This window comes from Atractosteus spatula, chromosome 13 (genome assembly GCF_055471065.1).
Source record: "Atractosteus spatula isolate fAtrSpa1 chromosome 13, fAtrSpa1.hap1, whole genome shotgun sequence".
NCBI lineage: Eukaryota > Metazoa > Chordata > Actinopteri > Semionotiformes > Lepisosteidae > Atractosteus > Atractosteus spatula.
This window is the reverse complement of record NC_142718.1, coordinates 23,751,238-23,769,756: the sequence shown is the minus strand read 5'-3', so window position 1 is coordinate 23,769,756 and position 18,519 is coordinate 23,751,238. Positions and strand designations below refer to the sequence as shown.

Sequence of the window (18,519 nt, the reverse complement as noted above, 5' to 3'; positions counted from 1 at the left end):
TTATGTGGAAAGTATTGCAAATTACCAAAGAAAGTTGGTGAGAAAGAACTCCACACTCACAAACTCATATGAACTACACACAAAAGTCACACAAATAAGAAAGCCAAACTGGTTATTATACAGTATATATTGTACCACCTCTTTGTGACATTAAGAGTTGAAAGTTACTGTACCTCTGAACAAATGGTTTCAAAGCTACATGCTGCTTGTAACATGTGTCGGAGCAACAGAAATAAAACATAGGGTTGTCAAGTGTGGAGTTCAACTTACCTCAGAAGAACTTGAATTCTAGTCAACCTGCCTATTCTTACCTGGATTACAGCTGAACTCCACACTTGAAATCCACAGCCATTGTGGTAAGGACCAGAAAAAAAGGGTGGAAAAAACACACACACAAAGAAAGAAAAGTGTTAAAGTGGGAAGTGCCTGCCAGACATGCTGAAAAGTGGCCATGCATCAATCACAGGGATCGTTATTCAAATTTATTAAAACAAGGTTTTAATTTATACACTGATGACAGGGATACAGCTAGTTGAATCTTTCTCAGACATAATCCTCCTTTAGTACCATCACTAGCCCAAGTGGTTAGTAGCAATAAGTTAATGTCACTACATGCTTTCCTACATTTTAAACTGACATTGCAGGACTGCATAGACTGCTGTTACAGATGATGTCTAAATCACTTTGATGTAGTGTTTGACTGTATTAAGATGGTTTGAATGGTTTGCTTTCATTCACCTTATGTTTCTTACATTTAATTCAACACAGTCTCTTTTTTACTTAAGTCAAACCACTGGAACGTGTTCAATAAGCAGAGTATGCTGCTGTAGCAGAAGTCTTACTGAACAGTATTTCGATGATAATATTAGCTGCAGTATGATTTAAAAGGATTATTTGGACTAAGACAGAACAAGACAAGACTGGAGGAAGTTGAAGACAAGTCTTCAGATTTTATTTGTAAATTTGAAAGTCAGATTAGCGGACCTATCACATCTCTCCTTACAGACACACCTCAAGAAGCAGGTCCTTGGTTAGCAGTGTTTGGCAAAATTGTATATCTTCAGTGAATACCATTTACAATGGATTGTCAGAAACCACACTATACAGACAATAAATACATTTCAACCACTCAGCCTTGACAATGGGCAAAGATCAAATATTTAAGTGTAAATTACTGCTGTATTTTAAAGGATACATGATGTATTATACTGTCCCTACTGAAAAAAAAGACTCATTTTATCAAGAAGAACTATATAAACAGGACAGAGAGCAGTATATACTGGACACTGAAAAAGCAGAAAACCAGCAGACATTACGTAATTTAAATAAAAAAAAAACACTCAAGTTTTCCAAGACTAACATTGTTGCTGTAACCATACATGGTTATTTTAAGGAGCTCTGGCCTCAGGAGTTTCAAATAAAGGAGGAGAAAATGAATCAGACTTTAAGGTTTTGCTCAAACCTGCAAATATTTTCATTGTGAAAATAAAAGAAATGTACTGCTAAAATGTTAAGGAGCAATTTATACTATTAAATATTGATTAACCTTTCCACAGAAATATGTAATTGACTGGAAAAGCAGTCAACACTTCCTGTTCTAAAACTGGAAAGAGGAATACTCTAATATTTTAAATACAACCCCTCGAATCAACAGTAAAATACCTGAAAATGTGTTCCTCTAAATCAATACCCTAAAGCTTATAATGTATTAAATGAAATATCAAAATACAAATATTGTAATGAAATATAACAATTACATACATTCCCAATGGGAGCAAGCACTTGAAGTAGTATTTGGAATTAAAACATTAATTCTCAAATATACATGTACAGTGTTCTCTTAAATATTTAAATCTTAGTGAAAGGACTATGTTAAGTCACACAGCTAAGGTGTCTCCAACAAGATTTCCACATTTCTATTAATTTTTTTTAATTCTGTCAGTACAGATGCAGCCATTCAAAATGCGTGCGTTATTTTGCGGCATACCCCGGTGGGCGTGGCGCGGCATCTCGCAGTGTCACGCAGTGTGACGTGTTAATCGCGCGTCATTTGACGCTCTGCCGGAAACTATCCGGCGTCACCTTGTAAAACCGCCAGGGGGAGCTTAACCTCTCATGTACAGCATTTGAGCCTTTAATTTTGAACAGTGTATTACAGCATGTTAATCTTCAGTCATTAAAATGTTGGTATATTTTATGAAAGCAAGATTGCTCAGTTGGACAAAAGTACACAACCTACCTTTATCAGAAATATTTATGCATCAAAGCCTTTACCGGAGATATTACTAATAGTATTAATAATGGATGACTTTGGACAAGCTGTATACTCAAAGTATAATTTCTTTAGCACATTTGTACAAGCACTTGGAATCTGTCCAAGCCATACTTTGTCAGGCATTTTGTTTTACTTCAACGGGCATAAAAACTTCCTTGCTTTTAACAGGGCGTTTCATAATTTCTAACTACGAAAATGATTTAAAATGCGACACCTATCATTCAACTAGAGCTTAAAATATCACAAGGAAAAATACACACCGGTATTCCATTTCTCCCTAAACATTGTAAGCTTCGAAGTCTTTAACTAACGTGATACCGGAGTCAACAAGCATACTTTTAGAATTTGATTAAAAGGGAATATAATATGGAATCGCGTATCTCAAGAATTTAATAACGGTATGATTATATCCATGTACTGCGGCAGGGCTGTGTAGGGCTGTTTCGCCTGCCTGCTCATGCGAGCTGACTGTAGCCGACTGGTCTAGGTGCGTGCCTGCCAACGGGCAGGGTGTGTGCTCGAATCCAGCTGGTGCTGAACCTTCCAGTTTTATTTATTTATTTTTTAATCGCGTAACATATTACCGTATGCAAACTGTACTGTATACAGTATGTATATGTATATTTAATGTCTTAATTGTGCCCGTTTAATTGAATTTTAAAAAATTATTTAACACGAACATTAAGCTGTTTACATCTTCCGCCTGAGAACAGTCACCCGTTGCTACCCAACGCAGAATGGTGATTGGCTGACACCATCTGACACCCCTCTGATTGGAGAAAAAAGACGTGCTAGTTTGCTATACATACTGTAACAGGAAGAGGATTTCTTTCTATTCAAAACGTGTACTTTAAAAGTTTAAGAAGTAAAAACCTTACAGCGTACACAGATTTCTAAACTGATCAGGATCGTTATCTTTGTCTTATGCATAACAATATTCACCGCTCTGTGCAGCAAATTAATAATAAACTTTATTTTATATAGCGTTTTAAACGAATAAGTAATTAGATTGCTCATAAACCTAATCACTTGCTTTTTCTTTTTATTTAGGCTCAGATTTCAACTATAGATCGTATTATTAATACCCTTGGTGATACCCCTTGGTGTTTCTCTCGCTCTCTCTCGGGTCACCTGATCATTAGCTCGAAAGATTTGAGTGCTTTGTGTATATTCTAATGGTAGTGGGGGCAGGGTGTGTGGGAACAGGTTTGGTTGAAATTGCATTGGAGATCTATGTTCTTCACACCTGAAACATTTTCTCTGAAAGCATTTTCTTCGCTGTTTAACCGATCTTGTTACAGCATGTTACAGTTTACTATTATTAACCATATTAATTTTAAGTGCTTAATGTAAAATCTTGTAAAAATATATTTTCATTGTTCAAATATACATTAAGTCTGACTATCATATAATAAGTTAAATACAAAACTAAAGAAAAAATAGGGTTAAATATAATTCAAAATATTTTGCTAACAATGTTAACTGTTTATGAATAATAAAATGTATTAGCTAAGGCGTAGGATGGCACAGTTGTTAGTATGTTTTTTGTTTTGTTTCTTTTTCATAAATACAACAGTAGTACCTGATGTCTCAGTGGCTTTCAAAATTAAATTATGCATGCAAACCTGTGAACTAGAAAGATAACTAAGATATCCATCCATTTATAATGGTGGCAAAGTGGTTAGCATTGCTATCTTGCAGCACTGGGGTCCTAGGTTCAATTCCTGCCATCCTGTGTGTGTGGGGTTTACATGTTCTCTCTGGGTTACATGGTTTTTCTCCATATGTGTGATATGACTCCCTCTCGCACTCCAAAACATACTGGTAAGTTAATTAGTTTATGGGAAACCTGGCCCTGGTCTGTGTGTGTTTGTGTCTGTCTGTCCTGTGATGGACTGGCGCTATGTCCAGGGTGTATTCTGCCTTGTGTCCGTTGCTTACTGGGATAGGCTCCAAATCCTCTGTACTGGATAAAGAGATTAGAAATGGAAGTAAAGGCACTGTGTGGATGGAACTATACACAGTGTTAGAAACCCACTATGAAATGGCAGCATCTCACTGAGAATAAAATATTTTTTACTGCTGGCTTAAGGAAACAGCCTTTCCACCTCTCTTGCACATCAGTATCCATACCTAGTTATTTAAACAAATTGCCTCTAATTATAAACATCTTAATATGCTGGCTCTGTGGATCCGCATCAGCTATGTTTGCCCATTCCTTCAATTCATGTGCATCCAACACACAGTTCAATGCCAGCAACTACACATAATCTAAAATACAATCCTTATTTCAGTATCTATGTAAACATATAGTCTGTTAACTTCATCATCTTCATCAAAAGTATGCCTAACCCCATTAGGAAGTGTTCTTGTTATAAGTGTATTCCTCAGCTTTCCCCAAACTATCTTCTTCTTGCCAACATCTCTAGTCTTTTATCCTGCAATAACTCAGCCAACACTTAAATCTCCAAAAGCTGCTTGTGTTAATTTCTTTAAATCACAAATATCATGTGTAAATACTGGCCATGTAATACTCTGCATTGTGGAATAATAGTTTATTTTAAAGGGAACTAGAGAAACTAAGAACTAGAGAAATCAAGAAAGGCTTTTTTTCTAGAATTAATAAATGCACATCCTGTTCACTGGGGAAATTAAATCCACACTGAGCAATCTTCAATATGTTCAGAATATGACAGCAAGAATCCTATCAGGGATGCATTACACCTGTTTTCAAGTCCTTGCACTGGTTACCTATCAGATTTCGAGTCAACTTCAAAATCCTTATCCTCCTTATATACTGTCCTACAACTGGTATTATTGTTCTCCGAATTATTGTACTTGACATGACTTCATTCAGCCTTTCCTGAACGTCTATGACAGGCAGAGTGAGTGCTGTTTCTGGTGCGATCTTTTACAGCTGACATTTCACTGTTTTAAACGAACAAGAAATTAGATTGCTCATAAATCACTTATTCTATATAAACACAGCGTAATTGCCCTCCGAAAATCTTCTTTTTCTTGTTCGTTTTAGAGACCTTGATCGAAACTGATTTTAGATGTCAGAAAGAATTTATTTTCTCTGTATTTCCTACATTGCTTTGTCAAGATTTTAACTTTATATCTAACTTTATATCTAGGCTCAGATTTCAACTATAAATCGTACAGTAATTAATAGCAGTAAATACTGATGTTTATACATAAAAAAGTCATGCCTTGGAGTCATGCAAAAAGTCATGCCTCAAGAGCACAGCAAAGAGTGTATTAAAAGACACTTGTATTTATCAACGCTTTCTTTTCCGTATACCAGATTTTATGGAACCACTTCAGAGGGGTGTCAGCCAGTCAGATTCCAGGATTCGGCACTTTAAAGGAAAAATACACACCGGTATTCCATTTCTCCCTAACGATTTTAAGCATCGAAGTATTTAACTAGCATGTGAAATAGCGTGTGAAAAAGTGGTAGTTTTAAGCTTTTCTGCTAATATAATATGGAATCGATATTGATTTAAATCGTGTTCTGATTTAAATCGCAAACGCGTGTTTAATTATATGTGTTTTTTAATCATAATCAGGCTAATGCAACATAAATTGATACAGTATCTTTGTCTTCTAAGCATCTTAATAAACTTTCAGCATAGCTTTCTACCCGTCAAGATTTATATTTCTTGGGATTTTGGGATCAAACGTGGAAGGATTAGATTATAATCGTTTTTATTTGTCAAATACGTGATTGTATTTCTGAATGTTATGTGACACCTACAGTAGTTCACTGCTTTAAATACATCGAATTAAGAAAGTTATGTGTAGCACTTTAGATCTTTTTTCTGAACCAGGGAAAATCTGATCATGTTTCTCTATAACAATAATAAAAAAAACTTTATTTTACATATCGCCTTTAAAAGTGGCATCTCAAAGCAATACAGTAGATCGAAAAACAGTTAAAAGGGACCAGATTAAATACCAGACAATCGCAAACGCATTTTCAATAAAATTATTTTATTCATTCAGCAGTTTGTGAGAGGAACATCCAGCAGGGAGAGACACACACACCGGTTTTCATTGACAAAATTGGTTTTTTTCAATTCCTTTTGTCTAACAGGAATGTTTTGTTTGTGGACAAACTGTTAGACAAGAGGAAAAGACCGCCTCCTCCTACGAAGCATTAATCGCGTATCTAAGGAAAATTGCAGTATACCTTTGTTCATGCACATCATTATACAGTACAGTATCTCAATTTGTATTTCGATAAAAAAAATCGTTTGCCCAGCCACTACTGTTGTTATTGTTTTTATCCTGTAAAGCGTTTTCTTTTTCTGCGTTTTCCATTTCCTTTTTCTGATCACTCGCTTTCTGGATACACATCTCACCTGTCCTGTTCTTTGTTTTCCTGGTTTGCTGATTATGCCTGCTGCGGTCCACTCCTACCCTCACACCTAAAGAATACTATTTTAAATTTCTTGGCGCAGTTCATTAACCCTTGTATGTGCTGTCCGCGCCCAAAATGCAATTAAAAAAAAGTAAAAAACCGCGCTCAAAATGCAATTTAGAGCTTAATAAGATACACTCCACAGGCAAAATTAAAGACAAAATTAAAGACGATTAAAATCTGTAATCTTTCCACTTGTACTGTGAGTCATCGGACAGTTTCTGCTTTGTGTAAGGATGGTGAGAAAGCTGTGTTCAATGTATTTAAGGGACTCAGAAGTAAAAGAAGATGCTTCATATTGCGTGACTAATTTTAAAAACCAAGTTATAAATGCAGACGCTCCCTCGGTGCCGCGCCGGGTGTAAATATCAAAGTATACATTCCCAACAAGAATTGTACCCATCTGTCATGCAAATAAAACACCTTGAATTGAATTGAGGGAGAGATGGGGGTAGTGGGACAGAGATACTGTAGACAGACTCAAGGCAAATAAGATACTTATGGGTACGCAGACATTCACGACAGCAACATACGAAACGTTTGCACGTACTGTATAGTTAAGTTATTACTTGGTTTTCAAAGTGCAACGAAATACAATATTGTTGTTGCTGCTGTTCTGGTTGTTTTTATCCCGTAAAGCGTTTTGAGAAGCCACCTTTAAAGGCGATATATACTGTAAAACCACTGATTCTTATGGAATGTGTTCCGCGGGAGATTCAAATTTTTATTTATTTATTTTTTAATCGCGTATCTTAGGAAATCTCAGTATAACTTTGTTCATGAACAGTGGCATGTTACATTATCATTCGTTTTTTTAACAAGGCTCGCCAGCTAATGTGAATCGAAACCTGTCTTGCTAGCTTTTAAAGTCGTGCATGTGTAAACTGTACTAGAGGGCATGCAAGTTACTCTGCCCCTTTCAGCGGCAGGGAGTCCCTCTGCTGCAACACACAGCAGACAGAACGGGAGACTATTGCCTTTCATATCTGACACCAGTGAAGTAAAAGGGGTGTCTAAAGGGGTGATTTTAGACCACATTTTAGTTACTTTATTTTGTTTACTTTTAACATTTCTGTAATTTACAGTAGATGTCACAATAGAAGCCCGAAGCCTATTATACTCAGTCTAGCCTTGGATCCTCTGAGTCCCTTGACTCAGTTATTGCATATTAATTTCTTGAGATACGCGATTCCATATTATATTCCCTTTTAATCAAATTCTAAAAGTATGCTTGTTGACTCCGGTATCGCGTTACTTAAAGACTTCGATGCTTAAAATGTTTAGGGAGAAATGGAATACTGGTGTGTATGTTTTCTTTAAAGTACCGAGACCAGCCATATACTGAACGTTTAAGTTCCAAAATTAATATCGTTTATGGACTTCACACGCGTTGCAGTATGCTCCTATTCTTTTTATGCTCAGGCACTAAAATCTCCCTTCTGCTTTGTGTAAGGATGGTATCAAGAGCAATCTTAAGTGGTGAGAAAGCTGTGTTCAATGTATTTAAGGGACTCAAAAGTAAAAGAAGATGCTTCATATTGCTTGACTAATTTTAAAAACCAAGTTATAAATGCAGACGCTCCCTCGGTGCGCTGCTCTGGTGCGCCGGCTGTTACACAGTGCCTGTCTGCCGTAAGCGTTACAATATACATACCCAACACTGCTTGTACCCATCTGTCATGCAAATAAAACACCTTGAATTGAATTGAATTGAGGGGAGAGGGGGGGAATACTAAAGCCAATACTGGCTCAATACCCTCAATGGGCTTTGACGTGCTAATGCGTTGGTTTAACAGTCCGGGTGTGGCAGGCTTCCAATGTCAACTCGACTCGATTGGAAGACAATGAACGTATTTTAGCCCTAAATGAATTAATAGCAAACATGGTTTACATAAAATACATTTTTCCAAGAAAGTTTATAATAATACGATCTATAGTTGAAATCTGAGCCTACTTTAAAAATAAAGGAAAAGCATTTTCAGAGAGTAATCATGCTGTGTTTATGTAGAAAAAGCGATTAGGTTTACGAGCAATCTAATTACCTATTCGCTTAAAACGCTATTAAAAATTTACTCTGTTGCACACACACACACAATAGAAGCAGGCACCGCTGTCAGAAGGGAAGATATGTTCAAAATATCGCAAATATCGATCATGTTGCGATATTTTGAAATATAAAAGTCAATTGATTGTCCATAATATCGCTATTCTATTTTTTCGAAGAAATGTTTCTTAAAAGAAAAGACCAGCACCAGCTGGATTCGAAAACACAACCTGTCAGCTGGTAGTCACGTCTACAAGACAGCTCACATGAACAGGCAGGCGAAACAGCCCTACACAGCCCTGTCGCAGCACACGAATACCATTATTAAATTCTTTAGATACGCGATTCCATATTATATTCCCTTTTAATCAAATTCTAAAAGTATGCTTGTTGACTCCGGTATCGCGTTAGTTAAAGACTTCGAAGCTTAAAATGTTTAGGGAGAAATGGAATACTGGTGTGTATTTTTTTCTTTAAAGTACCAAGACCAGCTATACACTGTATGTTTATGTTCCAAAATTAATATCGTTTATGACCTTCACACGCGTTACAGTATGCTCCTATTCTTTTTATGCTCAGCTACTAAGATTTCCCTTCAGTGGTAAAATTCAATACCTACAACGGGCACAGCAAAGACGTTTACTGTCTTTCTACGACAGACCAACGGACCACGAGTGCCCCTGTCGGTCAACCAATCACGTACTGCGGTGCCCCGCGTCATCTTGCGTCATACTGAGCGACGTCACCTGCGGTACGTGTCTGTAACGCGCACTTTGAATGGCTGCATCTGTAATTATGCAATCTTCTCATCTGTAACATTTTTGTGATGATGGTTATTATGGACATCAGGAGCACATGGTGGCAAGATGACAAAAGAAACAAAATTATAGATGCTGTGACTACAAGCTGTAGCGTGCAGCTTTGGCACCAATCCTGCACTGACGACCCCAAAAGTTAAAAAACATATACGCCTTTGGACTTTTTCATATTTAGTTTTTTTTTTACAATATAGAATCATAATGTATTTAATTTGACATTTTTTGCCATTGATCAACACAAAACACTCCATAACATTAAAGAGAATACAAAATTCTACAGTTTCTCCTAAATTAATTACTTTTGATATAGCAGAATTATATATTGGTATAGCAAAATTATATCTGTAATTCTTATTTTTTCCCCATATAATGGTGTGTTGGGGGTTTTAACAAAACATTATACTGTACTCCTTGCTGACATCAATAAGCTAATCACCACAACAATGTTCATTGTAAATATTTTATCCAAAAAACTGTTCAATGCATTCTCAGAATCTCAGATAAACCGTAGTAGTTAACAAAGGATTCCTGAACTAAATGCAGAAATGAAGATCATACCTTTAAATCCTAAAAAAAATAAAGAACTAAATATTTTCCCTGAAGACTACACAAATAAAAATACAGAAAATTAATTTTAAAATAAAATATTAAGTCCCACATTTAAAACCACATTTAAAATGTTCATTTTACAAAGTATTTAAAATATTTGTAATTTAAAAGTTTTAATAATTGTTGTTAATAGTCACAATTGATCAAATATGTAAAGATAAAAATATATTGAATCCAATAAAATGTATATTGTAATTTGATATTTTGGCTGCATTTTCTTCCTTTTCATTGTATCATACACGAACAATAATATCTCTAGAGAAAGCAGGCATCTACCACCATCTATTGACTAATCTTGAAATGACATTAGAGTTGTGTAGTTCTTATAAATTCTCTTTGGTATGTTACTTTCATAACTGTGTTGCATGCCTTATTTAGTGTAATGGTCTATGTGTGGGTCTCTATCAGATTATTTGTCAAAGAATGAGATTCTCAAATTCTCAAAGCTGATATTGGACAAACGTGTGATAGAACAAAATAAGCCAGGTGCTTTGAAGGTAACTGATGATCAATTAATTTCCTCAAGACTTTTTCAGAGTAGTTTTATAGTTTTATCTGGAATAATTCATTACAATGAAAATAAAGGTTATATAACACCGTCTATTTAAAACACTATCAGAGAAAAAGAGACATTTTACATGCAGATGATTCTTTTTTCCAGATGTGTAGCACAACTCCAGTATATTTTTCCAGTGAACAAAAAACTAACAATGTTGTTTCTGGCATCTGTGGTTTCCAGGGGAAAAAGGCCTGTTCTTATGGTTTTGTCACTGACGTCAGCTATTTCCTTTTAACAAGTTTTGACATTCATGGCACAGTCTTTACAATCTTATTCAGGCACTTTTTTTTCTCTTCAAGTTTATTTTAACATACCTTAAGTTTTCGGACAGCATCCCTTACAACTTCTGTGCCTTTAGGCTGGTCCACTTCCGTATTTCCAAGAAACTAAAAAAATAAAAAACATTCCCTTATTACAGGATGCTACAGTACCAGACATCCTAAACATGATATGTCTTATACTGTATGATGTATCTAATTGAATGAGGAGGTTCAGTCTGTCTTTCTCATATGGTTGCTATTATTTTAATGTTCTAAGAATTCTATCTTTACGACTTTCCTAAAAGATTGCATTAACTCCACATGACTTTGGAGTTGGTTCCAGACTTCCCCAATCTTAGTTTTTGAAGTACTGGAATTATTAAGGAAGTGTTAATCCATCCATCGATTTTCCAACTGCTTTATCCAATGCAGGTTCACAGGGGAGCTAGAACCTGTCCCAGAAAGCAATGGGCACAAGGCAGGATATAGCCTGGGCAGGGCCTCAGACAATCACAGGGAATACCAATACGTACACACTCACACCAGGGGCAGTTTTCCCAGAACCAAATTAACCTACCAGTAGGTCTACCAGGGCTCCAGTGCAGCAATTCAAACCATTGTGGTATCTAAACTGTTAATGGTTTAAGTAATTTTTAAATTAAAAGGAAAAAATGTGATGGTTCATTTTTATTTTGTATGTTACGTATATGACATTTCTGAAAATATATTGAGGTATTTCACCTTTGTCTAAATATCAGAACTAGTATGTAAAACATTACAAATAATCTGCACCATTTGTTCCCGAAATTTACATTCTCTCTTATTTATGTTTAACTTTGAAGGATCAAAAAAGAAAAAAATACTAATTCCAATATCTTAATAGTTGTTATCTATCATCTATAGTCTTATATACAACAGTTATTACTTTCTAAAATGTAGCAGCCTCATCTTATTTGCAGTGTTATTCATGGCACTGACCATTTTAACTACAGTTTAAAAAATTAATTTGCATACGTACAAACTGTATGTTTACAAGGCAAATTGGAACACTGGAACACTAAGATAAACATAAGGCAATTTCAGATTTCAGAGGAAATTTATAAAGTACTTAACCTACAGACACATCTACATATTGAACTGGCATACAATGCCTGCTGATTCACATCAATAAATATGAATCATGTTCTTCTATCACAACATATCAGTTTGCACAGAATATAACTAACACATTTAATCCACCTTTCTTTGCACTACATTTAAATGTGCGTTAAAACTGATTTCCTGATCATCATTTTCAGACCAATTTTTACTTATGATAAATAAACACCAAAAAGATCATCAGAAGGTGTAAATGCACAATACAATTTTGAAACCATTATGGAAAGGGAGAATCTTACTTTAAGCTTCCCATGAACACAAAACATTAAGTTATATGAAGTTTACTCAACTTGTAAGTTTCTTTAGTCATCACTTTCTTCAGAATCTACATTATGGTCAATGTCCAACAGATGGCATCATTAACCTTCTTGTTGTTCCATATGTTAGGCACAAAGTCTGCAATATCTATCCTTATTTCTAAGGAAGCCATGGGAGGCATCCCCAAGTCATTTAACACTAAACACTAGCTGAAAGAAATGAACAAAAACAGACAGCAGGCTGTCTGAGATTGTGCCTCAAGGCCTTGGGTTTCTGGTGCTATAATTTCTCTTTTGTAAATGCACTAAAACAGCAGCAGTTAGGATTTGGCTCTGTGTACATAATCCCTTCTACAAAATATAAAAGGAGAATTGAAATGTGACATTCCTTTAGTTCAGCTGTGGTATCTAGTATGATTGTAGGAATGTTTGCACAGTGACAATGGATATACAGTACTTTGTCATTCTCATTACTTCTAGAACTTTCCTTCATGAAGTCTAATCAAACCAACATGCAAAAAACCCAAATGAACTTTCTACAGAGCTCTTTGGAATACAAACCACCTTCAAGCAGTTTTCATTTCCATTTCACAGTATTCAAAATTTATGAGGAACACTGACCTGACACCCTTTATTTAAGTGTGCTTTAATCAGTGACAGCACTACACAAACTTCATGAGATTTAACACAAATTTCTACAAAAATACATGTCTGACAGGTCTAGAATTTGAGTTCTTGTGTTTTGAGATAATTAAGGAGTAAGGTAAAGAAAGAACAACAATTTAACAAATTATAAAATACTTTGACAACCCTGTTTATAAATTGTAAAACAAAGTTATCCTTCTTTGTCTATCAATGATGATGCATACTGTATGGGTGATATGGATATATTATGGTAGGGTGACGGGTCTTAAATTGGTCATCTTTGACCATTTCTGTCTCCTGAATGGTTGGAAATTCAGGTGCAGAAATCACAGTTTAGCAATTTCTCCCAAAGAAAAACAATTATGGACTTCTGCAAACAAACAGGGCATTATTATTATTATTATTATTATTATTATTATTATTATTGATTGTTGTGTTCCACTTAGGACAGGGAATTCAGGTTCCATTCAGGGAATTCAGGACATTATTCTGAAATAATCAGACCAGGAAATAATTCTTAGATTGTAAAAGAAGATTGTAAAAATGGTTAAATTAAGTCATTTTAAGACTATTTTTAAATGTTCAGGCCAATTATGTCATAAAGCCTTTGTCTTGTTTATATTGTTAAAAGTTTATTAGTAGCTTGTTATTAGTTAGTAGTGGTTTGGTTTACTGATGTCCAACACCCACCTCCCAACCCTCAGATTACAATGGCGGACTGGGACACAGGGAGACCCTAAAGCATTGAATAACAATCTTATCCCTAAATAATAGATGCTTATTGTCAAAATGATTAAGCTCAGGTACTACTTGTGAAAAAATAACATTCAACAGTCGATAAGTGCAGTGCCCATGGACTTGAAAACTACTTATGTAGTGCCTATCCATAAGCGGGTGTCACAACTGAACAAAGTAGTTACAGAATAGACTAGTAATTCCACATTCTGTTTCATACAACACTATGGAAATGCTAATTAGAATTAGAAAAGGGGACCTCATACGTGGAAAAAATATCCCTGGGGAAAATTAACATGGATTTAAAAAAGGTAGGTTCGGTTAAGTAATTAAGTAATAAGTAAATAAGTAACATGTAACAGCTTTTTGAACAAGCAACAACAGTAATGGACACACAGAACCTATGGTACAGAATAGGTTTTCTGAAGGCTTTTGCTAAAGGTCCAAATATAAGATTAATTTTCCCGACTGTAGTCAGTATACATAAAACATAATACATTTATTTGGATGGAGGACTTGTTAGTACCACAAGGATCTGTACTTGTACCACTGATCTTCCTAATTTATCAATGACTTAGCTTCTGGTACAATCTATTCAAGGTTGCAGAAAACATCAAAATAAGAAGACTAAGAAATGCTGTAGAAGCAGCAAATTCAAGATACCTGGCACATGATATTAAGGGGAAGATATCAAATGAGCACATTAAGATAATAAAAACATAAATGACAGATACTATAAAAATAGTAAACACAGAGATGAAGATACTATATATGAAAAGGACTTAGGTACTATTGTTGACACAATAGTATCTTCTATACAACGCAGGGATCAAATAAGCATCCAAAAATGTTTGAATATATAATTAAAAGCACAAAGTTTAATTCAAGGGATGCCATTTTAAAATTATACAAAGCACTAGTTAGTCTACATTTAGAAAACTGTGTAAAAGTATGGTCACAATGATACAAAAAAGATATTGCTCCTACAAAATAAGTCTAGAGAAGAGCAACCGGACACATTTCCAAGCTTAAGGAAATGTCCTACTCTGACGAGCTAAAATAATTTAAGCTTTACACACACTAAAGACACAAGTGGAAACTACTGTATGTGGAAGTACACTGAAAACCGTTTAATAGTGTGGGAGTATGGAATAAACTATCCAGCCATGATGCTGAAGATGATACAGCTGGATAAGACTCTTTGATGAGTTAACAAATGCACTGATCACTCTGATGAATTCCATTATTTTTATAATTCAATAATATATGAAAATTGATAGAATAATTTTCCAGAGCGCATGTTCCTACAGCACTAACAAACAAATGGGCATGTATTATATACTATATGGCTTCTTCTTTAGCTGACTCCCATAGATAAGGACAAATAAGCTTTTTTCCCCATCCTGCTGTCTATGTGCATTGCAAGGTACAAATGGAGATAACTATTTAAATATACAATCTGAATCAATACATATTCATGAATGCCAAGTGAAACATTTATTGTACACTTGTAAAAACTGATTTATATGTGATTTAATATGTGGAGCGTGACAAATGGTCTTCTGATACAGCCAAGGTTTTGAGTCAAAGCTAACTAAATTAGATCTTCTTCAGAATGTATCACACATTAATCGTTTTGGCTCCCTTTAACAGAAATGCTTGAATGTAGATGTCTTTCACAAGATTAGTGTAAGTATAAGTAAAATTAGATACCGTTGTCAAATATGAAGAGATTAGAAAACACTATTTAATACACTTAATAAACTGGCACATTATATTGTCAGAGCAAATGTTTTCAGTATGCTGAGTCTGTGACTGTTTTGAAGTTCAATATCCATTTTCATTGGTGCTTGGCTGTGTCTTTAAAAACCACTCTAGGCAGGTAAAGGAGAAGCAACCCACTCAACCTGCAGGGATTAGACTTTCTTAGTCACTGTAGCTGATAATACCTTGAGATGAAAATTGTATTGCATTCAAAAGATACTATAAAAAAAATTTCAAATGCAATCACTTCTGCGGACTGATATTTTTGAAATAGCACAAATCAAAGACAGCAAAGAATCAGGACAACGGACATTCAACACAGGATAAATAAGATAAGTGAAGGCAAGAATAGCTGTGTGGTAAAAGAAGGGCTTAAATATCTGAGACCAATCTACTGACCTCCTCGTTGGTATGAGACATTTATTGTTCAAACAATACAGCAACTATCACACAGCAATTCCTAACAGTATTTTATTGTAAGATGACAGTGAGTCAGTCCTATGTTAGCCTTGAGCTGCAGGATGCAATATGATTAATAGAAAAGGGGAGTCTTTCTGGAATCACTTAACTGCTCACACACCCCTGGACCTGGTTATTCAGTTAGCTTCAAAACAAACAATTACAAAACCTAAAAATAACATTTTAAAGTCAGAAAAAGTTGTGCACAGCTTTATACTCTTTTTTTTAAATAAGTCTCATATGTACTGCATTTTATTTATTTTTTATTTAAATCACACCAAAAAAAATAAAACTATTCTCTGTAAACTATCATGGTATTAATGTTATCAGGTTCTTTTACAAAATCCTCAATTTTCTGTATTCAGATGGATAAATGTAAAATATTTGTACTGCAGTATTATATCTTTTCAGTAGGCCTATCTGGAATTCCAAATATTTGGATTTTTTTTAGTTTTAAATTACTTGATGTCTGCAAGAAGTGAAGAGTATTCATTTGTGTTTATGACTTGACTGACTGGATTCCAATGTGTAAAAAGATTTCTTTTCTGCAGTTTTCCCAACATTTTTTATTAAGAATAAAAGCCATTACCTAAGAAATGTTTAATTTTTACTTACAAATTAAAATAAAGCTTTTTGGACAGGACACTGTATATAATGCCTATATATCACTGTTATGCACAATTTATTATGTTGTCAAATTGAATTTTCTTTAGTTCATTTGAAAATTAAATTTTACATGAAGACAAAAGAATGAGAAAGTATTAAAATTCATGGTAATGAAACTCATAATGAAATGGCTATCCTGTCAGAATGCCCACTTTTAACTTTTAACAAATTATATCTGTAGTGTCACTGTCATCTGTTAAACTCACAATGTGAATTGTTCAGAAATGCCATAACTTAAAAGGAGCTACTGTATTCAGATACTGCGACTTTGTTTCCATTGGATATCACATGCAGTCTTGATTCTGAATACTTCATATGAAGCCAAGTGCAGCAATACATCTGAAATTATTTCCTGATGTTGTACTGTACATGGTGCTTGAACTGTCCCCATGACTTTCACTGTTGAGCACTCTAATTGTTCAATTGAATACAAGTCACACAGCACAAATTCTGTATTGGCACTTACAGTAAATTAAAACAAAGTATAATTTCCTTAAGGATTTGATGTAGCACTTTCAGTGTTTTACTTGAAATAAAATGCCACTGACAGGTCAACTCATTTGACTGTGAATGGCATAGACCATATTCTGCACCATTATTCCATCAAACTGAACTGATGAAGAGAAAGAAAGTTTTAATTTGCAATACATACCTTAGCATTGTATGCTATATAGTGTTTTGCCAATGCTTCTGGAGTATGCATCCATGTTTTATCTGCAAATAACAGGAGTTACATTTCAGAATGAATATTAATATTTCTTCAGTTCACTTTAATTCAAAAGAACATATATTTTAATTCTAAATATGTTGGTTTAGATATAAAAAACAACTTATAGTTTTTGTGGTTGCTTGCATTTTATGAAGGTCCCCACAAATTTGGTATATGCTGGATAGCATTTTTACTCCAAGAAAGTATACAAAATGTCAACATTCCAAACTACACAACTATTAATAAATGTCTGAAATGCCAGTTATGAAACACTTGACTATTTTTTTATTTTGAATAATTAACTTATAAATGCAACATTCACCCCTTTTCAAATACAGATAAATATACTGTATTTGAATAAGCACATCTGTCAGAAAAAATACTCAAAAGATGCTTATGAGGTTAATACTTCACTTTAAGCATACAGTTAAAGAACTAATGCATGAGGGATTTTAGAAGAGAAGGAAGATAATTTAGTGACAAATACTATATGTGCTACATTAAGTATTAAGAAATGCTTAGCTAAAGGGTCCACATTAATGGACCGTACTGTCCATGGGACATTGATTTGACTGTAAAAATTCAAAAATTTAATAATGAGCCAAGAAACTAGTTTGCTTCACAAGTAATTTACATGTTCACCATTGTGCAGTTTTTCCAGCACTAATGTCTCCTTGATGCTTAAAGCAAGCATTAAATCAAATTCTTCTGGTTCTGGAATGGCCATGACAGCACCTTAATCAACATAATGACTCACCAAGAGTTCTGCACAACTATAGTCTTCATGTCAACCTGCTAATTCTATACTATTTACTATTTACTACTTAAATCATTCAATAATCAAATATTCCTGTCGTGGTTCCCTCAGGGTGATAAATACAAAGGAGAGACATGAGTACACATGAAAAGTGTTTCTGAGAAACTTATTTTCAAAATTGGTTTTAGAAAAATTTGTGAATGTAGTATAAATTATCATTTGTTTTCATAATGATCAAGCTGTTCGGAAACTTTACTTTGGCTGTGCCTTGAATATTAAACAGATAATAAATCTTTATAATCACTCTCTAATGTGTTGTCTCAAATAGAGTGCACCTGAATATAACCACTTTTCTGCATAAATTACAGAAAAAATACT

General features: G+C 34.5%; 1 protein-coding gene across 3 annotated transcripts in view; it reads right to left on the bottom strand.

The window, feature by feature from the left end:
- gulp1a (GULP PTB domain containing engulfment adaptor 1a) overlaps window positions 1-18,519 on the bottom strand; it is a 217,136-nt gene that overhangs the window by 38,930 nt on the left and 159,687 nt on the right. For all 3 annotated transcript variants that reach the window (XM_088930998.1, XM_088930999.1, XM_088931000.1), the window contains exons 3-4: window positions 17,328-17,389; window positions 11,046-11,117 (exon numbers count right to left, since the gene is read on the bottom strand). In XM_088930998.1, coding sequence (XP_088787124.1) covers window positions 11,046-11,117; window positions 17,328-17,389 — 134 coding nt within the window. The remainder of the gene's footprint in view (window positions 1-11,045; window positions 11,118-17,327; window positions 17,390-18,519) is intronic.